The 23,635-nt window shown below is 40.2% G+C and overlaps 1 protein-coding gene across 3 annotated transcripts in view; it reads right to left on the minus strand.

Moving 5' to 3' along the window:
• Window positions 1-23,635, minus strand: part of LOC149436930 (patatin-like phospholipase domain-containing protein 6) — an 84,126-nt gene that overhangs the window by 46,111 nt on the left and 14,380 nt on the right. For all 3 annotated transcript variants that reach the window (XM_089661251.1, XM_089661252.1, XM_089661253.1), the window contains 8 exons: window positions 16,669-16,828; window positions 13,826-13,906; window positions 8,622-8,750; window positions 8,373-8,453; window positions 7,569-7,641; window positions 6,867-6,956; window positions 946-1,019; window positions 737-823 (listed from right to left, as the gene is read on the minus strand). In XM_089661251.1, coding sequence (XP_089517377.1) covers window positions 737-823; window positions 946-1,019; window positions 6,867-6,956; window positions 7,569-7,641; window positions 8,373-8,453; window positions 8,622-8,750; window positions 13,826-13,906; window positions 16,669-16,828 — 775 coding nt within the window. The remainder of the gene's footprint in view (window positions 1-736; window positions 824-945; window positions 1,020-6,866; window positions 6,957-7,568; window positions 7,642-8,372; window positions 8,454-8,621; window positions 8,751-13,825; window positions 13,907-16,668; window positions 16,829-23,635) is intronic.

Consider the following 23,635-nt stretch of genomic DNA (forward strand, 5'->3'; position numbering starts at 1 on the left):
CAGCATTTAAAACATGGCTGAAATCTTTTTCTCACGCTATACAAAACTTAAAAGCAGAACCCTGGGCAAAAATGACTTTACATGTTTTTGTTGCAGGTTCCCTACTTTAAATTCTTCTGTTTCACTCAGTAGTTGCTCTGAAATAGCCTATTCATTTTCAAATCAAACGGTCTCTTTGGTTTCCTATTTATAAGACCAGTGGCTGCTATGCCTCCTATTCCCCCAGCCACTGGTCTTGGCACATCCCTCCTGTAGGTCTTTTTCCTGGAAGAAATGATGTAATTCAGTCCCACTTCCAGTGGTGGGCAGACTGAGACTCTCAGGCCTAGTGTACCCGCCCACATTCACTACAATTCAGTGTGGTTGATGGGAACTGTAGTTTCCTTTTACTGCAGAGAGAGAGGAGATGATCTGATGTAATCCCTGCTGTTACATCTCTTCCTTGGCAGAGCAGATGTTGTTATCTTTTGAATTACAATTGGAAAGATATTCCTTTTGACCTTCAAACACTTCAAATGCCAACATCTACTGAATCATATTGGTGCCTCAACTCTAACATTCGATAAAGATATTTGTGAATGCCAAGTGTTTGGTGAGTTCAACTATCTGATGACAGTTGTCTGCAGTGGTTGTCTCTGCTACCTTCAGGCCAGCCATCGAGGTCTGAGGAAGGGATACAGTAAGTCACTATTACAATTACTGGAGTCAGAATAATTACAGTAGGTAGACCACTTACTTCCAGGTCCATTTGCTTGGCAAGCTGTTTCTTTCCATTCTCCAGCAGCTTCTGCATATTATCTTCAGACTCCCAGAAAAGTATCTCCTGTTGTGTTAAATGTTAGCATACAACACTCTCACAATTCATGACCAAAGTACAGCTAATCAGCATTATATTTCATACAACAAAGACAGTGATGAGATATCCAAGTGTCAGCAGTGGCTCACCTCATTTGAGGGTGATACTGGAGACTTTCCCACACGACTCTGTTCTAATTCACAATCCAGAGACCTCCAGAAACCTGCACAACAAACGTATAATTTACGGAATAATAACAAAAGACAAACCTGCATAAAGCTTTATTTGGGCCTATGTCAACTACCAAGTAACCAGGTTCAGAGCTGTCAAAATCCCATCCTGAAATGCCAGGTAAACAGTTGATCAACTACAGTCAAATTCGTGATAAGCTGGATTGGAGGGCAGAGGAGACATTAGGGGTCTAATAGACCCAAGATGCCTTCATAACAAGAAACTGTCACTTTCCAAGGCTATCGAAGAGGGGAATGTTTTTTCTTTGTGATGATAAAGTTAATGATAAAAAAAGGGGCATGCTATATAAAGAGCAATTGTGTCATACATGTTAGGTATCTCCTTGAACGTTGCAGTGAGAACAGTAATTATTAAGGCCAGAATTCATAATTAACTCTAAATGGATGACCTGTAGAGATTTTTGAAGCGTTGCCTATTGACAATTTCAGGTACTGTCGTTTTTCACCATTTCATGAATGAGCACATTTTAAGGCTTTACATGTTTGGAATCTATTTATTCAAAAAACCTAATCGTTTATGTTTTACAAAACATTGGGTATTGTATTGTGTTTGCGTGCACTAAAATTAATTTTCATGTATCTTTTCCTGGGAATATATATTTGATAAGCAGTTGCACAAATATCAGGCAACATAAAAAATTTAAACTGCCACCATTTTATTCTACAGGGCCTATGTTTCAAAAAATATTTAATTGTTTGAGAGTTTCAAGTAAATTTCTAGCAAAAAATGCAGATTGTTAAAAAAAAAAAAAAAGAAGAATTTCCCCTGTAGTAAAGTGGTTAAGGTATATCTATACTCAACCTTTATTTTTTTTTTGATAGAGTGAAGAAGGATTAGAAGTCCTGTAAGGTTTTAAAGTCAATGTAGACTTCCTTGAAAAGATTCCTTTATTCCCTGTCCGGCAAAGGTTGTCCCTAGGACAGGAAGTGAGGGGAAACCTGTCTAACGGTAACACAGACAGAATGCTTTTTTGAGTTACATAGAGGAATGCTAGAGCCTATGTCAGCTTTTTATTGTTGAAACACTAAAGAGAAAGAATGCACATCCACCCTAGTGTAGTACAGTTTATTGAAGTAACAATATAAAAACCTTCATCCAATGCACTCACATTTACCAGATGAAAATGAAGCATGTCAAGGCAGAGACACACGTCATGGTTGCTATGATGACGTATTTCAGAGGCGTTGCCTCCATTATCAAGTCCCGCCCACTCCCTCTCTATCAGGATCTACCGGTATATAGGGAACGGAAGCTCCTTCTCAAGTCCAGATGCTAAAGGGACCACACCGGTAAGGGCTAATTCATACAAAAAATAGGTAATGGGACAAAATTCAAAATTACATTAAATATATACAGTCAGGTCCATAAATAATGGGACATCGACACAATTCTAACATTTTTGGCCCTATACACCACCACAATGGATTTGAAATGAAACAAACAAGATGTGGTTTAACTGCAGACGGTCAGCTTTAATTTGAGGGTATTTACATCCAAATCAGGTGAACGGTGTAGGAATTACAACAGTTTGCATATGTGCTTCCCACTTCTTAAGGGACCAAAAGTAATGGGACAATTGGCTTCTCAGCTGTTTCATAGCCAGGTGTGTGTTATTCCCTCATTATCCCAATTACAATGAGCAGATAAAAGGTCCAGAGTTCATTTCAAGTGTGCTATTTGCATTTGGAATCTGTTGCTGTCAACTTTCAAGATGAGATCCAAAGAGCTGTCACTATCAGTGAAGCAAGCCATCATCAGGCTGAAAAAACAAAACAAACCCATCAGAGAGATAGCAAAAACATTAGGCGTGGCCAAAACAACTGTTTGGAACATTCTTAAAAAGAAGGAATGCACTGGTGAGCTCAGCAACACCAAAAGACCCGGAAGACCACAGAAAACAACTGTGGTGGATGACCGAAGAATTCTTTCCCTGGTGAAGAAAACACCCTTCACAACAGTTGGCCAGATCAAGAACACTCTCCAGGAGGTAGGTGTATGTGTGTCAAAATCAACAATCAAGAGAAGACTTCACCAGAGTGAATACAGAGGGTTCACCACAAGATGGAAACCATTGGTGAGCCTCAAAAACAGGAAGGCCAGATTAGAGTTTGCCAAACGACATCTAAAAAAGCCTTCACAATTCTGGAACATCCTATGGACAGATGAGACCAAGATCAACTTGTACCAGAGTGATGGGAAGAGAAGAGTATGGAGAAGGAAAGGAACTGCTCATGATCCTAAGCATACCACCTCATCAATGAAGCATGGTGGTGGTAGTGTCATGGCGTGGGCATGTATGGCTGCCAATGGAACTGGTTCTCTTGTATTTATTGATGATGTGACTGCTGACAAAAGCAGCAGGATGAATTCTGAAGTGTTTCGGGCAATATTATCTGCTCATATTCAGCCAAATGCTTCAGAACTCATTGGACGCCGCTTCACAGTGCAGATGGACAATGACCCAAAGCATACTGCAAAAGCAACCAAAGAGTTTTTTAAGGGAAAGAAGTGGAATGTTATGCAATGCCCAAGTCAATCACCTGACCTGAATCCGATTGAACATGCATTTCACTTGCTGAAGACAAAACTGAAGGGAAAATGCCCCAAGAACAAGCAGGAACTGAAGACAGTTGCAGTAGAGGCCTGGCAGAGCATCTCCAGGGATGAAACCCAGCATCTGGTGATGTCTATGCGTTCCAGAGTTCAGGCTGTAATTGACTGCAAAGGATTTGCAACCAAGTATTAAAAAGTGAAAGTTTGATTTATGATTATTATTCTGTCCCATTACTTTTGGTCCCTTAAAATGTGGGAGGCACATATGCAAACTGTTGTAATTACTACACCGTTCACCTGATTTGGATGTAAATACCCTCAAATTAAAGCTGACAGTCTGCAGTTAAAGCACGTCTTGTTCGTTTCATTTCAAATCCATTGTGGTGGTGTATAGAGCCAAAAATGTTAGAATTGTGTCGATGTCCCAATATTTATGGACCTGACTGTATATATATATATATATATATATATATATATATATATATATATATACCAAAGTTACCTTAAAATATTCACAGCATAATGCTAATTAAAAGATCTCTTTCCACTAACTTCAATTTCAAAACATAGCAATAAGAATAGAAATAAGATAATACATTTAAAAAAGCAAAATATAATAAATAACAAATTTTAATGATTAAAAAAGGCTCAAATTCAAAACTATCCACATATGACTGAGGATCTAGGCTGTTGGGTACTGCCATATGGTTAGTATACATATACACATGTACAGTCAGGTCCATAAATATTGGGACATCGACACAATTCTAACATTTTTGGCTCTATAAACCGCCACAATGGATTTAAAATGAAACGAACAAGATGTGCTTTAACTGCAGACTGTCAGCTTTAATTTGAGGTTATTTACATCCAAATCAGGTGAACGGTATAGGAATTACAACAGTTTGCATATGTGCCTCCCACTTGTTAAGGGACCAATAGTAATGGGACAATTGGCTTCTCAGCTATTCCATGGCCAGGTGTGTGTTATTCCCTCATTATCCCAAGTACAATGAGCAGATAAAAGGTCCAGAGTTCATTTCAAGTGTGCTATTTGCATTTGGAATCTGTTGCTGTCAACTCTCAAGATGAGATCCAAAGAGCTGTCACTATCAGTGAAGCAAGCCATCATTAGGCTGAAAAAACAAACCCATCAGAGAGATAGCAAAAACATTAGGCGTGGCCAAAACAACTGTTTGGAACATTCTTAAAAAGAAGGAAGGAATGCACCGGTGAGCTCAGCAACTCCAAAAGACCCGGAAGACCACGGAAAACAACTGTGGTGGATGACCGAAGAATTCTTTCCCTGGTGAAGAAAACATCCTTCACAACAGTTGGCCAGATCAAGAACACTCTCCAGGAGGTAGGTGTATGTGTGTCAAAGTCAACAATCAAGAGAAGACTTCACCAGAGTGAATACAGAGGGTTCACCACAAGATGGAAACCATTGGTTAGCCTCAAAAACAGGAAGGCCAGATTAGAGTTTGCCAAACGACATCTAAAAAAGCCTTCACAGTTCTGGAACAACATCCTATGGACAGGTGAGACCAAGATCAACTTGTACCAGAGTGATGGGAAGAGAAGAGTATGGAGAAGGAAAGGAACTGCTCATGATCCTAAGCATACCACCTCATCAGTGAAGCATGGTGGTGGTAGTGTCATGGTGTGGGCATGTATGGCTGCCAATGGAACTGCTTCTCTTGTATTTATTGATCATGTGACTGCTGACAAAAGCAGCAGGATGAATTCTGAAGTGTTTCGGGCAATATTATCTGCTCATATTCAGCCAAATGCTTCAGAACTCATTGGACGCCACTTCACAGTGCAGATGGACAATGACCCAAAGCATACTGCAAAAGCAACCAAAGAGATTTTTAAGGGAAAGAAGTGGAATGTTATGCAATGGCCAAGTCAATCACCTGACCTGAATCCGATTGAGCATGCATTTCACTTGCTGAAGACAAAACTGAAGGGAAAATGCCCCAAGAACAAGCAGGAACTGAAGACAGTTGCAGTAGAGGCCTGGCAGAGCATCTCCAGTGATGAAACCCAGCGTCTGGTGATGTCTATGCGTTCCAGACTTCAGGCTGTAATTGACTGCAAAGGATTTGCAACCAAGTATTAAAAAGTGAAAGTTTGATTTATGATTATTCTGTCCCATTACTTTTGGTCCCTTAACAAGTGGGAGGCACATATGCAAACTGTTGTAATTCCTACACCGTTCATCTGATTTGGATGTAAATACCCTCAAATTAAAGCTGACAGTCTGCAGTTAAAGCACATCTTGTTCGTTTCATTTCAAATCCATTGTGGTGGTGTATAGAGCCAAAAATGTTAGAATTGTGTCGATGTCCCAATATTTATGGACCTTACTGTATATACAAAATATGCACCCAATGGCTATTAATTTTTTAGTGGAGGAACACTTTAGTTATTAGATTAAGGCATTGATCTCCAGTTCCTCAGTTAGTCCATCAGGGGACATAATATTCAAAGTGAAGATCCAGAATGTTGCAATTCAGAGAACCCCCCCCGTACAACCATGGATATCACTTCAATACCAAAGAGCTCTACGCCCCCTATACCTCTACCGTATACCTGGAAAAATGTCAGGAAACATTATGTTTATCCTTTCTGTGTTCTATAAAATGTCTGTGCTTCCTGAACCTAGTGTACATAGTGCACACCGTACAGCCCACATAATACAACCCACAAGGGCACCTCAATCCGTAAACCACAAACTGAGTGCTGCAACTTATGAACTGCTTTATATGGAACATCTGGTCATCTTTCCTTGTAAAAGTATTTTTCCCATGGGACATAAAATGGCAAGCTTTACATTTTATTAGACTTGCATTTAAAGGATCCTGTTATATTAAAAAATGTGGTAGTATCTTTCACCCTATGTGGTTTATCTATAATACGACTTAGGGAGACAATGCTTTTAACATTGTTAGCCCGCCTAAACACAACTTTGGACCTATCTGGAAGCATCCCACAAAGCGCTGGGTCTTATTTCAAAATGGGCCAATGTTTCTCAACGGTCTTTTTTAATGCCCAGTGTTGATCATTAAATTTAGTAATGAACAACATGTCCTTAGGTTTGTCTACTAATTTCTCTTTCACATCCAGACCATTTGAAATTGTATTATAAAGATACATTTTTCCACTCAACAGCTTTTTCTAAGTAACCCCAAACTGAACTAGAACAATGGTCTATATTCCAAGCAAGAATATAAGCGGAAAAAGAAAATAAAAAACTCACCTGTTTTTCCAGCAGATGTGGCTTTACAGTCTCCTAAACGTGGGGGTCTCCTTCGTGTGGGAGAGAATTTAGAAACATCTGGTTGATCTTCTGAAATGAGAACAAAGAGCTAATGTTTGTGGCTTTAAAGCAATATAAGTATACCTCTGGGTAAAATGGCTGCCAAATCGAACCAGCTATGGGTTTGTTTAGACTTTCTATGGAAAAGTGTATAATTTTTCAAATGTAAGTGCAATTTAATATCTAACTGTAAAATGAACCAAATCCAATAGATAACTAGATTTATACAATTTAAAAATTAAATTATCTATTTACTTACATTGATGGCTGAAATGTATTTATGCCCAATGCTGAAGCCCTTATTGAAAAAATCCAAGGATTTTCTACCTGGTGTGTAACATCCCTTGCCGTTTTCAAGATCCCCTCCCCTCCCCTTCTTTTAATTTAAGAAACTAAACTTTGGAGCTAGGCCTGGAGGTGGTGTTCATGGACAAACATCTGCAAGATGGATCACTCACAAAACAATACTGAATTTAAAATTGTCAATATAAACCCACTGTGCAACCCACTGCATGGCGAGGAGTGGGTGTTACCTGCCATATTTCAAGGGACAATTATAGATAAGTCTGGTAAATATAGATGAAGCTTTAGCTATCCTGTGTTATTATCAAATCTGACCATATACTGTATGTATAGTCCCACCTTCAGTATGTGTTATACTTCTGGAAAGACGAGGTCGGACAGGACGAGAAGGACTTGATTCAGACTGAAGGTCCTGCATGGAGAAAAACTTGTCAAAGAGTACTTATCCCAGTCATCTTTCACCTAATCATTTGCTTTTCAGTACCATCTGAGTGCTGCACATAAAAAAAAAGTGATGGCAGAAAATGACCAAGTGGTCTGTCAGGTCTGCCCCTTTTTTATATACATATATTTTTTACCTTTTTATCTAATTAGAGATCTATTTTACTACTAAACATGTGTAAAGTCAGTTACTGTTGACTGACTCACTACTTCTGCTGGAAGTCTATTCTGAGCATCGACTACATTTTAGCAAAATAATACTTTCTAGGATTAGTTTTGAACATTCCTCCGCCAAGTCTTAGGTCATGTCCCTGTGCTCTTGATCTTAGCTTTACATTGAAAGTCCTGCCCTCTGGACCTTTATTCACACCCTTAATGTAATAAAATATTTCAATTCTTTCCTCAAGACTGTATATATTAAGTTCCTACAGTCTCTCATAATATGGTTTATCCCTCAGACCTTTCACATATTTTTTTGCCCGTAAGTGAAATCTCCAGAACAGGAACTGTGTTCTAAATGAGGTCAAACTAAAGATCTAAATTGGTGAATCAGGTTCTCCTTCCTTCTTCTGGTGATCCCTCTATTGATAACCACAGACTCATATAGGAGATTCAGGACCTCCTTCCTCCTGGTGGTGAAACCTCCAGTGATGCACCCACATCCCCTCCCAACCCTTAATTTTAGGAGTTGATGGATATTACATGTTGGAAGAGTTCAATGGTCAGGCCCAAGTAATGGTGCAGAGCAAGGAAGGTGACTCTCTGCAGACGAAGAGCAATAATCTGATGAAGGAAGAATGGGAGAAAAAAAAAATATATGATGGCTTCATTTTAGTTCCATGAACATAATACTGAACAATAACATTTTTCCTAGATAATCCACTACCTTTCAAAATTACATTCCTTCTATCCGATGTCCCATGTACAAAGCAGGTGTTTGCAGTTACCAACCTGGACAGTCCGGATTAAACTCTGGGGATAGGAGCAGAACACAGCAGAAAATGCCTCAACTGGAAGTCGTAGCACCGTGCTCTTTTCTACAGCCTTCGCTGTTACTGTGCGGTATGGCTTCTGGTGGCCCTGCAGATAGCAAACAACACTTATATTACAAATTCAAAATGAAAAAAAATCACCAAGGTTACATTCACTGACCTCTGGGTGCCTTAAGTGTTTTCAGGTATAGAAGAGCAGGTGACATGGCCTATCACTGTCACATGATGGTGGGAAGAGAATACTCAACTCTGTAAATTCTTACAGCACCTGGTGTTAGTTTAGATAGGAAGACTGGCAGGAGTTGTGATTTGAATGAGTTCATTGTGAAATTTAAAGATGCATTTCTCCACAGTGCCTTTGGCTACAGAGGTCAGGAAAGGCTTGTTTTAAAGCTCTTATGCGGATTGCTGAGATGATGTTAACTCTTTCAAGTTTATATTGTAGGCATGATTACCCTTTAACCACTTGACGGCTGTATAACTTAAAGTGTTGCTAAACCCACAACAGTATAATCAGTCGGTATATGCAGTAAAGCATGCTTGTTATACTCAATGTGGAACCTAAGGGATTAATCCTCCGCATTGTGTAAAAACGATGTTTGATCCTGTCTTCTCTGATCCTCCCCTTCTTCCAGTGTCTCCTAAATATCTCCTGATAGAACAGAGGCTCGGGGGCAAGCTGCACATGCTCAGTTTGGTGTGTATTGCTAGAGAGTTTTTTTTTCTCTTGGGAGAGTGCATGTGATCAGCACAGGGCCAATCGGCACTGTCTAGACAGAGGTCAGGGGTTCTGCATCCTCCTACAAGCTGTAACCAGTGCTTTGCTGGACACTGACAGAAGTCACAAGACTGTTTTAACTGATGATGAGAAAAGGTATCTGTAAGGAAATATGTCTTATACAGTATCTAGCGGTTTATATTTACTAAAATAATTGCATTTCCATGTTATGTGTACTGTGGGATACCAGATAGAGTGAATGCAGGGTCCTGGGTTTAGTACATTTTAATTGTACGGTGGGAGAGCGGCCTTCCTGTGCTGGATAACGTACCTAGTACGGGAATCGCGTGCTCCAGCAGGGAGGGAGCGCATGTGCCCACCAACCTGGCTGTGCTGTGGTTCATCACATTCGTCACAGCACATGCTGATTACCGGGTCCGTGACAATGATTGACTACTGGCAAGGATTGGTTAGCTCTGCGCTTCACCAAACACATCTCTGTGAATGTGAACAACACAGACCTGTATTCAGTGATGGGATCTGGTCGTTTGTTCATTCCCTGCTAAGCAGGGAATAAAAACAACTAGATCCCCAGTAAAAGCAGCACACAGTATACACATAAACACTTGCTAGACACACATTTAACCCTTTGATCGCCCTAGATGTTAACCCTTCCTGCCCAGTGTCATTAGTACAATGACAGTGCATATTATTAGCACTGAACTCTATAATAATGTGACTGGTAATGTCAGTGGCAGCTAGTCAGTTCCCTCCAGCGTCAGTTAGTGTCAGACTGCACTATCATAGTCCCATTATAAGTCGCTGATCACTGCTTTACTAGCATAAAAATAAATAAATAAAAATTCCAGTATATACAGTATCCCATAGTTTGTCGACGCTATAACGTTCACGCAAACCAATCAATATACACTTATTGGGATTTTTTTTACCAAAGGATTTGCAGCAGAATACGTTTTGGCCAATATCTATTAAGAGATTTTTTTTTTATTGGATATGTTTTGTAAAAAATATTGTTTGTTTTTCAAAATTGTCATATTTTTTGTTTATACCTTCTCTCTTCAGTTTGTAGTATTTTATTGTGCCTGGCTGATCGGTTAGTACAAGATCAGAATAGAGCAGTCAGGTTCACAAACAGTGCTGCAATCACCACTGTCCCTGTCTCACATCATGTAAGATGCAGGGTGTTATCTGTATTTTGCAGGATTGACACAGGCTTCCGTGATGACTGTGTTCAGGATAGTCTATACAGGCAAACAAGCAGGCAGCTGCAGAACACAAAGATGAGTGGAGCTTAAACAGGAAAGCCATTTCTTGCTGAACATCCCTTGCACCATTAAAAGCACCGACATCCCCTTTAACCACTTGCCCTCCAGAAGTTTTACCCCCTTCCTGACCAGGCCATTTTTTGCGTTACGGCGCTGCGTTAATTTAACTGGCAATTGTGAGGTCATGTAAATGAAATTTACGTCCTTTTTTTTCCCACAAATTGAGCTTTCTTTCGGTGGTAGCTGATCGCCTGTTCGTTTTTTTATTTTTTTGCGCTATAAAAAAAGACAATATGTTTGACTTTTTGCTATTAAACATGTCCAGTAAAAAAAATTGTAAAAATCAAATTTCATCATAAATTTAGGCCAAAATATATTCTGCTACATGTCTTTGCTAAAACAAATCCCAATACGTGTAAATTAATTGGTGTACCTGAAAGTTATAGCGTTTACAAATAGCGGTATATATACTGAGATTTTTTTTTTTTAATTTTTACTAGTAATGGCGGTGACACTGGGGAGGAACTGACTTGGTGTCACTGACATCCCCAGTGACACCAATACAGTGATCAGTGCTAAAAAAAAAAGCACTGACACTGTACTAATGGCACTGGGCAAAAAGAGGTGATCAAAGGGTTAACTGTATGCAGGGAGTGTTTTTTTTACTAGGGGATGTGGCAATTGTGCGCTTAGACACATGGACACTGACACCCATTTTGTTAAGGTCTACCATCTTGTATCATAATCTGCAAATATCATTCTCACTCCGTCCAGTCCCCCCTCCCACCTGTGAATGGAATGTGGTCTGTATTTGAACTAGGGTAACAATTGCATAAGGCACCGCTGAATAAACTTCAGGGTTGTAATTCCTAATTAAGCCTGGTGCCAGAGTGTCTGACAAACAGTTTCCTTGGCCCGATCGTAAAACCATAACTCAGTCGGTCACTTGACATGTAAGCATTACAGCAGGGGCCATAAAATGTACATCCCACATGAGTCATTTTCCATACAAATTCATAAATTTCAGCAGGAACTGGGCACATTGATATAAAGCATATATTCAGATAGGTCATTTTAATACGAGTCACATGACACCTTACATCCCTATGTAGCATCTACAAGAGGGTGGAAAGCAATATATTTTTATCCAGAGTGGCAATAGTAATAAATCCTATTTTCTGAAAAGTGTTTAAACTCTCTAAAGCTTTTAATGCAAATTAAAAGAGTGCTACTGTATGTATTAACCCTTTGTATACATCTGTCTGCAGTGGCAGCGTGTTTACAGGCGCTTATTCAAACATCATAGTGTTACTGCTAAGATTTGTGAGTTTCCTCCTACTCTGTAAAAAGGTGGTGGTGGCAGTGTGAAGGGTTAATTACGTAATTAACATGACCCAGTAACAATCGCTCTCAGGCTGCTGGCACATAGATTGTGGTCCAGCGAGCTGGAAAATCTTTGTGCAGGGCGCAACTGAGAGTGGCATTGTTACGCAAGTGGCAGCGTGGTCTTAGATCGGCTGGTCCTTCGGTCACAAGTTGGTGAGAAGGGCTGGGATCTGACGCCGCGCACCGTCACAGGGGACAGTGTCACTGTGCTTCACTGTAATCACACTGCTTTGCATGGCTGTGCTGTGCACAGTTATCCAAACAGTGTGCCAGACTGACAGGGAGGAAAACTGCTAGTAAACAAAACACTTCTCCTCTCCATCGGAGATCCTCGGAAATCACCGGGCGCCTGCGAATAATCAGGTGATTGACAGCCGCGGCCGCGAATGGCGGCACCCCCCCCTACCCAGAAATGTCAAATCACATATATATAAGTGATTTTGTGCACCTGTGCCCCCCTGTAGCAGTATTTCTGCTATAGGGTGGTTGGGAAGCGGTTAGACACAGCTGATCACATGACATGGTAAAGGGCTAATCACAGCGCCCTTTTACCATGTGATCAGCTATGTCCAATGACACAGGTGATCACAATGTAAATACAGTTGCTGGTTATCAGCTGCACTTTCTCCACGCTGTCACAGCGTGAGGAGAGAGCAGAGCCGGTAATCACCTGCTGTATATACACATATACACTTCAGAACATCAGTGTAGCCCCAAGGGGACATTAGTGCAGCCCCAACAATTTCCATCAGTGCAGTCCCAGGAGTGTCCATCAGTGCAGTCCCAGAAGTGTCCATCAGTGCAGTCCCAACAGTGTCCATCAGTGCAGTCCCAACAGTGTCCATCAGTGCAGTCCCAACAGTGTCCATCAGTGCCGCCAGTCATTAGCCACCAGTGTTACTAGTCATTGCTCATCAGTGCCGCCAGTCAGTGGACATCAATGCCGCCAGTCAGTGATATCTATCAGTGCCCATCAGTGCCTCCTCGTCAGTGCCCATCAGTGCAGCCTATCAATGCCCATCAGTGCAGCCTCATCAGTACCCATCAGTGCAGCCTCATCAGTACCTATCAGTGCAGCCTCATTAGTTCACATCAGTGAAGGAGAAAAATTACCTGTTTGCAAAATTTTATAACAGAAACTAAGAAAAACAATTTTTCGGTATTTTTTTGTTTATTTAACAAAAAAAAAAGCACAGTGGTGATTAAATACCACCAAAATAAAGCTTTATCTGTCTCCAAAAAAAGATAACAATTTCATTTGGGTACAGTGTTGCATGAGTGCGCAATGGTCAAAGTGCAACAGCACTGAAAGCTGAAAATTGGCCTGGGCAGGAAGGGGGTAAAAGTGCCTGGTAGGCAAGTGGTTAAAGAGGCAAAAGATTTGACTTACTGGTAGTAAAAAACCTGGAAAAATATGGACGATGTCATTGCTGGCCTTCCTTTGATAATGCTAGTTACCTGAACGTTTGCTTCAGTGCTTGGCCTTAGGAAACACTAATGACACTTGATCAGTAAGGCCAGGTAACTAGTATTTTCAGAACAAAAGGTCATAAAGGAAGGTCAGATCATGTTTTCAGTGCAGGTTTTCATTATAGCACTTGCAAAAAAAAAAACAGCAAGCGCGTCACCTACCTAGATACAGGGTAGCAGAAATTCATAGCCATCTGACCTTGTGGGATCAGGGCAACGTACAAGGCAGTCTTGTGAAAGAAACCTGCCTATATCAGACAAATAAAATCCAACAAATGAACCACAACTCTTTTCTCAACTCACAGTTAGGACATCCAGGATGCTGAGCAGGCTGTGCACGTTATCACCAGGGGACACCGACTTCATGTAGTGCCGGGTACCATCCTGCTCGGAAGAGAATAGAATATGTGGAATACATCACTGCTTGTACTCATATCAGGCTAATACAAAAGCAACATGCGAAACTTATAGTAGTAGATCCCGGGCTTTAAACAGTAAAAAACAATTTAGCACATTGTCATATTTGTTCAGGCTTACTTAGAGACAACCAGTTAAGATTGGGCATTGGACCCAGATCAGAATTCAGAGGGTAGAACCATATATAAAAGTTCATCCAATGGCCGATCAAAGGTTGTACAGCTTAAACACAAGGCTGGGGAAGCCCAATAGAAACTGTAACAGGGAACAAAAACAAAAGCGCACCAACCTTGCACATTACCTCAGTAAGTAAAGGGTGAATTTATTAAATTAAAATATATACTCACAAAAGTAGCATTGGTAAAAGCATAAAAAATCCAATATTAGATACTGGAAGAGCAGACAGGTGTAGGACCCATCGAGAGGGGAGACTCTCAGAATGAAGCGGACGCATTTCGAAGGGGGATCCCTTCTTCCTCAGAGCTCTGAGGAAGAAGGGCTTCCTCTTGGAATGCGTCAGCTTCATTCTGAGAGTCACCCCTCTGGATGGGACCCGCACCTGTCTGCTATTCCAATACGCTGATGTTGGATTTTTTATGCTTTTACCAATGCTACTTTTGTGAGTATATATCTCAGTTTAATAAGTGCTTGTATTCTCTTCCTTTCCCAGCAGAAACAGTAGGCCAGATTGTAAGGCCATCATAGAGGCTGCCCCGTTGCCTGCCCGGAGCTCAAGACTAATAATTGATGCCCATCCAGACCTGCAGGATGAATGAAAAATATCGAACTCATTCCTCCATCTAAACTAACAGCTCAGTTGGATGAACAACTCCTGCTGGATATCGTATTCTCATAACTCTGCATCTGATTGGATTCAGCTTCTGTTCAGCCAACAATTTTCTGCCCAGCTACTTTGAGTTTTTTCAATAAAACGAGGGGGCCAACAACGCCTCCCACATAGTGAACTTCAGCAGGTTTATCAAGAACCAACCAAAATTCAGTGTATGCTCAAATACACAGGCAACAAAGCCTTTCAGACAATACTGAGAGTCTGTTCATCAGCAGCAAATTCAAGCAGGAGTTGGCATCCTAACAATTGGTCTTTCATAGTAGAGAAAACTATATCTTACATTTAATGGGATTTTAAGGCAACCTTGGATTACACAAAAAAAAACAATTGTTTAAAAAAATTTACATTTTATTTGTACAAATTTCTTTTGTTTTGCTAATCAGCACATACAAAATGGGCACTGCATAGTAACCAATATATTAACCAATATATAGTACAGCAATTTAAACAGCTCATTTACTTAGTAAAATTGTAGTTGTTGCAATTTGTATCCAGTGGTATCCCTCAAAGATGATCAGCTTTGGGGGATACCACTGGATATATATTGTAAGAACTACAATTTTGCTAAGTGAATGAGCTGTTTAAATTTCTGTACTATATATTGGTTAATATGCAATATCCATTTTGTATGTGCTGATTAGCAAAACAAAAGAAATTTGTATAAATAAAAAGTTGATTTTTTTTTTTTAAATAACTGGGGTTTTTTTTGTGTAATCCAAGGTTGCCTTAAAAATCCCATTAAATGTAAGATATAGTTTTCTCTATTATGGAAATAGGGATGATGGCAACCATACCCTAAGCTACACTGAACGACTCTTATCCAACAATTGGTCTTTCAGTTGTGCAATTATAAAAAAAAGAATAGGTAAATTAGTGAATTATTTAAATAAATAAATAAAAAAGTAAAGCTCTACTAGTACAACAACATTTCTAGGTTTTAACCAAAAAGTTACCTAAATGGAGCATTGTAAAGTATGTATAATTTTCTAATTATTATTTGTTCACCCTTCACATTTAAGTTTTTTTTTACTTCTGTTTGTTTAGTTCTCTTTGTTTTTTGTATCATAACATAAAAATACACACAATTTTAGAATTGTTTTAATTTAATTTGTGAATTAATTTATCATGCTTTGTACCAGAAATAGAATTTTAGTCATTTTAAATGGAACAAATTGCAGAATAGATTACAGGTTTACATGCATGCTAGTCAAAACCAGATTTTTTTTTTTTTTTGGTTTAGTCCTTAAATTGCACAGAAAATATAATTTTACAAGACAATATTTGCCAAAATAAAGCCTTTGTTCTAAAAAGAAATGGGTATTTCTTTTGTATTATAAGTATTGACAAAAATATTGCTCAATCAATAATCCTCTAGCTGAAGTAGAACAATTAATCTAGTCTATTATAGGAATACAAATGTGGAAAGCAAAGTAGCTTAAAACAAGGATTTTTGGTTTGCAGGTATTGCATACAACTCTAAATGTAACAGTTTACCTAATATTGGCATTGTGTCCAATAAAAACCAGTATGCAAGTATTTTGGAATTTTGCTAGCCTAGGGCAGTTGTGTTGACCTGACTGGTCAATTTGAACATGCAAAAAATGTAAATCAGGAATTTCTACTTTTATTAAAATACTTGCTACAAAGTATAAGTGTATAGCAGTCTATAGTGGGTCAAGTAAGTAATAGGTTTTTAGGTTTACAATGCATATACAATAAAGTAAAAAAAAAAAGCAAGGAGCTGAATGGTTATGATTGTCATTGCAGACAGTCCATCTTTTCAACACTTTTGCCCAGGACACCATTTTTTCCGGTTTTGGTCACTGAGAGCATCACAATTATTCACAATATGAGACACAAGGATAAAACAAAACCTTACAGGATCAGTCAGGGAGAGTTCCAGCTTCCCTTCAAGGACGATGTAAATACTTGAATCGGGCTGTCCAGGGCAGAATACCACACCTCCTGGGTCATAGTGTTCATATACCACGTACTGACAAAGTGCCAGGAAAAGAGGCCTCTCAAAGTGACCGAGTACACTGATGAAGACAGAGGAGGTAGAGAAGAAAGTTTACATAACGGATGGCTGAATACAGTAGAAGGCTGGCTACTATGGTCCAAGACCATAATTAGTGGATGCTCTCGGAATACTAACTGGTTCTCTATACCCTTCCAATTCCTTTCTCCACTTTTACCTCTATAAATGTCCCTGTGCTTGGCCCCGAGGAACCCATAGTGCGACATCTTTCATATGCAGGACTCTGTACTTGGAGTTAGTGAGTACCACAAGTTAGCTTTTAGTGAACTGGTAAAACAATTAAATGTACAATCATGACTAGCACATTACTCAAGACCCTTGTTTGATTGCAGATTTGTCGCTTTCTCCCTCCTTCCTGAAGAAGCGAGCAGCAACTGCAAAACACGTTGAAAAACCCATCCTATTGGATATTCTAATTGTGACTTAGGACCTCTAAGGTTGAGAAAACTATGTTGATAACAATTTTACTCTATGCTGATAAGAGTTGTATATATCTACATAAACTCACCGGCCACTTCATTAAGTACACCTGTTCAATTGTTTGGTAACATAAATTGCTAATCAGCCAATCACATGGCAACAACTCAGTTCATTTAGGAATCTAGACATGGTGAAGATGACTTGCTGAAGCTCAAACGGAGCATCACAATGGGGAAGAAAGAGGATTTAAGTGAATTTGAATGTGGCCTGGTTGTTGGTGCCAGATGGGCTAGTCTGAGTATTTTAAAGACTGCTGATCTACTGTGATTTTCACGCACAACCATCTCTAGGGTTTACAGAGAATGGTCAAAAAAGGAGAAAATATCAAGTGAGCGTCAGTTGTGCAGACGAAAATGCCTTGTTGATGTCAGAGGTCAGAGGAGAATGGAATGACTGGTTCGAGATGATAGAAAGGCAGAAGTAACTTATGTCAAGATGGACCAAACTCTCTGAGGAATGTTTCCAACACCTTGTTGAATCTATGCCATGAAGAATTAAGGCAGTTCTGAAGACAAAAGGTGGTCTAGCCTGATACTAGCAAGGTGTACCTAATAGAGTGGTCGGTGAGTGTATATGGGATACTAAATACCTCTGTAGAAAATATTTTTTTTTGTCTTCCTTAAAAGATTAACTGGTATAATTTTGCCTGTAATGTTTTTATAATCAACTTTTGTACTCCATATATTTTGCAGAATTTTTCATAATTTTGTTTGGCGAATCCTTGGGCTCCTTTAAAGTCAGTTTTCAAATATACGTACTATATATAACAATTAGGTTGTGGTGTCTGTGCATATTAACCACCCTCATTGATATGTAAGCTTTGATGGTCCAAGACTTCAATGGATAATGACAGCACAGCACTTGCATACTTACAGTAATAAGGGATTATAGGGAAAATAGATGCAAAGGGGCTGATTTATTATGATTGGAGAGTAAAAAATCTGGTGCAGCTGTGCATGGTAGCCAATCAGCTTCTAACTTCAGCTTATTCAGTTAAGCTTTGACAATAAAACCTGGAAGCCGATTGGTTTCTATGCAGAGCTGCACCAGATTTTGCACTTTCCAGATTTAGTAAATTAATCTCTATAGCAAACATTATGGCACAGCAGATATTTTTAGTCCAGTTATATTAGAAATGTCATCACCACCAAACCTTAAACTTGTCCGCGCTTCTCTGAGATGGCTGCTGGTGTGAATTGCTGGACTATGTAGAGTGTCTTTACTATAAGACTCCCATCCAGGCTCTGCTTCTTTCACTCAGTCTCCATTAATCCCTACGGACCTTTGGGAGAAATAATAGATGCTTTTTTTTCCATAGGACTGAATGAATATGCATTGTGCAGAGAAAGAGTTGAGCCTTGCCAAACCATGGTAGATGAATGGTTGCCAATGGAAAGATCTCAGAGGAGTGGGGACAGGTAGGTCTAAGACCTGGAGGGTTGCTGGGAAAAGGAGGAGCACCTAAGGTACTCTACTAAAATGTTCTAGCAGTTTACTGACTCTCAAAAAACATAACCCTCCTGTCTAGCAATTATGCACAGATTTTTGAGTAATTTAGAACAGAAGAAGATGGCAGCATCTATATCTAATTTATTTTTTTGTTAAATGACCAACCTATGCATAACAACTTAATGAACATTGGGCAGGGGCTGTGCAGATTAAACCCATTTATATTTTAATGGGATTAAACTACTTATGTAGGAATAAGCAAGTACTGTCTAAATACAAGAGGCATGTGTATCCTTACTTAAATCTGGGTGTGCTTTATGTGGTTTTTCCAGATCTGTGCAGTAATCCAGTATGAATCCTTCCCTCTGTTCTCTCCTTGTGCCGGGTGACTGGTCTGGTCTCCTGCACAATGGTTATCTTGTTAAGTTCTGTGGATTCCTGTCCAGACTGAGCTGTGCTGGTGCTGTTGAGGGCGTCTATCCAGAGGAGTTTTGCCTAGAAGCTCTCTGTAGCTAGGAAAGCTGCTCTGGAGACAGAGCAGTCTTAAATATATGGATCCACTTTAACCAAATATTTAGATCCACAGACAGTAGAAGACCTGTTCCTGCATAGCTGCACAAGGGGCCTGGATCAGGTCTCTGCTGATCAGATCCAAACCTCACATGAAATAAAATACAGTACCTAGAATTCATAAAGACTGGTGTGGGCAGATTTAACGAAAGTGTATCTCATGTATGCTAAAAGTGTTGAAGAATGCGTCAAATTCATGTAACTGTCTAGAACTTGTACTTGAATTTGGCTCGTGCTGTGCCACTTTTAGAATACACTTTTGCAAAATCTGTCTGAGCCAGTTTTTGTCTGTACACCGAAAGAGAGTTGGTCTTAATTAGCTCCAATTTTACATTTGGTATATTCAATACAACACATTGTAAATGTTGCACATTTTAGAACTTTTTGAATTTGGTGCATGAGTTGCTATCAGAACCAAAAGTGTAGCAAATGCTTCATGAATTTGGCACAATACATTAACAAGAGAGATTAGAGTCAGATTACAGGCACAGTGGCTATATATATATATATATATATATATTCACACATACAGTATATATATGGTCTTCAAAACTTTTCCAAACATATATATATATATATATATATATATATATATATATATATATATATATACACATATACATATTAATACATATTACAACAATTATTATAACAGCTTTTGAAGAACCCATATCTATTGATATATATATATATATATATACATACATACACACACTATATTGCCAAAAGTATTGGGACATCTGACTTTATACGCACATGAACTTTAATGGCATCCCAGCAGGACCAGACTGGACGTAGGGCACACCAGGCCCGTATGTCCTAACAAAACTAACCAGGCCGCACAGCAGTTGGTAAGCGGTGGCTGCAGTCCGGACAGACCACGGTCGCTGCTCACCTCCTGATATGCAGCCATTCCTGTGTCTCCTCTCCCACCCCACCAAAGATGTCATCCTCAATCGGCGATGATAACAGAGAAGGAAGGGGAATGCCCCTTTACAGTGCTGCTCCCTTCATATCACAGCACCCCTTTCCATTACAGTACAGAGAACCGACTGCATGAATATCCCATCATCAAACAACGCCACAAATTATCACCTTCCCCCCCCCCGGTCCCTGGAAAAATTAGCTGCTCAGTCTAAAATGCCTGCGCCAGTCTGGGCCTGCATCCCAGTCTTAGTTCATAGGGTTTCAATATTGAGTTGGCCCTGCCCTTTGCAGCTAGAAAAATTGCAACTCTTCTGGGAAGGTTGTCCACGAGGTTTAGGAGGGTGTCTATGGGAATGTTTGACCATTCTTCCAGAAGCGCATTTGTGAGGTCAGGCACTGATGTTGGACGAGAAGACCTGGCTCACAGTCTCGCTCCAATTCATCCCAAAGGTGTTCTGTCGGGTTGAGGTCAGGACTCTGTGCAGGCCAGTCAAGTTCCTCCACCCCAAACTTGCTCATCCATGTTTTTATGGACCTTGCTTTGTGCACTAGTGCACAGTCATGTTGGAACAGGAAGGGGCTATCCCCAAACTGTATTTGCAAATGTGTGCAAACAAAACCCTCTGTTTTTAACGCAAACAGTTAGACAGGGCAAAATTGGTTGTTTTGCAGGCTGATTGATAAGTGTTGCTGGGAAATCCTTTGTTTATTTGTGATGTGCATTGCCCTTCCATGTTCACCTTACTGCTAAAGCTGGTTTATAGGTTGGGACGGTTGCCATTTTTTGTGTAGTTGGTTAATTTGGATGCAGGGACGCACTGCACTGGATGCCTTTGCTGTCATTTTGGTATAGCTGGGTGCCACGTGCGTCCCTGTACCTTTAAGGAGGGATGGGCTCCTCTAGGCATACCTGCCCTTAACCTATCCATTGATACATGTGCTCCTGCTATGGGCTCTGGAAATTTTAGTTATGTCCACAGTATACAGAGGACCCTTGAGGACCCTTGGGGCTTACTAATGTATTTGCAAATGTGCGCAAACAAAACACTCTGTTTTTAACGCAAACTGTTAAACAGGGCCAAATTTTTTTTGAGGCTGGATGGAAAATGTTACTGGGAAATCCTTTGTTTGCGATGTGCATTGCCCTTCCAGTGCACCTTACTGCTAATGATGGTTATAGGTTGGGACGGTTGCCATTTCTTGTGTAGTTGGCTATCCTCAAACTGTTCCCACAAAGTTGGGAGCATGAAATTGTCCAAAATGTCTTGATGTGCTGATGCCTTAAGAGTTCCCTTCACTGGAACTAAGAGGCCAAACCCAAGCCCTGAAAAACAACCTCCCACCATAATCCCCCATCCACCAAACGTTACACTTGGCATAATGTAGTCAGGAAAGTACCGTTCTCCTGGCAGCCGCCAAGCCCAGACACATCCATCAGATTGCCAGACAGAGAAGCGCGATTTGTCACACCAGAGACAAATCTCTCCACTGCTCATATAGCACTTGGTGATGTAAGGATTGGATGCAGCTGCTCAGCCATGGAAACCCATTCTATGAAGCTCTCTACGCACTGTTGTTGTGCTAATCTGAAGGCCACACGAAGTTCTTTAGCTATTGACTCTGCAGACAGTTAATGACTTCTGTGACCTCTGCATGCGCTGACACCGCTCTGTCATTTTACGTGGTCTACCACTTTGTGGCTGAATTGCTGTTGTTTCCAGCTGCTTCCACTTTGTTATACCACTAACAGTTGACTGTGGAATATTTAGCAGCAAGGAAATGTCACAGATGGACTTATTGCACAGGTGGCAACCTATCACCGTACCACGCTTGAATTCACTGAGATTTTGAGAACATTTCTTTCAGAAATGTTTGTAGAAGCAGTCTGCATGCCTAGGTGCTTGATTTTATACACCTGTGGCCATGGAGGTGATTGGAACACCTGAATCCAACGATTTGGAGGGGTATCCCAATACATTTGGTAATATAGTGTATATATACAGGGCTCCAAATTTAAAGTCTTGAACTACTAGCCAGGCCTAAAGAGTTACTTGCCAACAGTTGCCCCACCCAACCCCTACCCTGCCCCACTCATTTTTCCGCCCCTAAACACTCCTTCGTAAATTATCTCATGAAGTGGCACTGTTAAATGTTTTATGCAGAATAAATGTACAAAAATAAATATTAACAACAACTTTGACGATATTAACATAAAGAAATGTAAACAAAAGGGAAAATAAGTACTTTCCATCAATAGGGAAACAAAATGACGCACAGTGCGGACGTCAGTGGTGTGATACAGTGGTGAGTAGTATGTGCAGGTGAGGAGTGTGGACTGTGGACTGAAAGGAGGAAGGGAAGGGAAAGGAGGGAAAGGGAAAGGAGGGAAAGGAGGGAGGGTGGAAGGGAAAGCCTCTCCCTCCCATGGCTTTCAGTTGCTTTATTGAAAGCCATACAAGATCAGTGCTTGCAACTGACCCCAACACCGGCCTTCCCACCCACCCCTAGTCCTAGCCCTGATCGCCCCCACGTAATTTCCACTCAACAAATGCGAGCTGGTGTGTGGAAATTTTGAAGGAGATAGATAGACATAGATATATATATATATATATATATATATATATATATAATGTGTGTGTGTGTGTGTTATAATTTACTAACAGCATATCAGAAGACTTACACTGAATCTGCATAAGACATATATCACAGGTTTTGGCATCTAGTTTTAACCCTCTTACAACATTTAAAGTGCCTCCAAACCTAAACACTTTAAACCGAATATTTTTGCACATGTTTCTTCAGACCTCATTCACATGGATATATCAATCTGTACACCCAAACAAAGGGCCATCTTCACTGAGACAGTCATTGGTCCCAATTTGACAGCTGTGTGGGTGCGGATGCACAGTCCCAAATACAGAGACCGTGGGGCACATTTACTAAAGCTGGTGCGCTCAGAATCTGGTGCAGCTGTGCATGATAGCCAATAAGCTTCCAACTTCAGCTTGTTCAGTTAGGCTTTGGTAATAAAAGCTGGATTCTAATTGGTTTCTATGCAGACGTTATCCCCAGTGTGTTCAGGACCACGCACCTGTATGCCTGTCAAATTGGGAGCAGCTGCTATGTCCATACAACCACTGCATCCCAGTGGACATGAATGGTACTGCTTGAACACCTGTGCATCCCACATGGAAGGGCAGCTTGTGGTACGTTTGTACAGAACGGTATGCCCATTTGAAGGAGTCCTTAATGTAAAAAGTTCTCCTTTAATACATACATAATAAAAACCTAAAGGATGTTACTAAGTATGTGCCAGGTACAGAAACCCAACAGAGAGTGGTGTTCACCTCTCTAGATTACGCTGGTGACCAATCACTTAATG

The sequence above is a fragment of the Staurois parvus genome, unplaced genomic scaffold (genome assembly GCF_062004578.1).
Source record: "Staurois parvus isolate SC_StPar_1 unplaced genomic scaffold, SC_StPar_1.0 ptg001328l, whole genome shotgun sequence".
In the NCBI taxonomy this organism is placed as follows: domain Eukaryota; kingdom Metazoa; phylum Chordata; class Amphibia; order Anura; family Ranidae; genus Staurois; species Staurois parvus.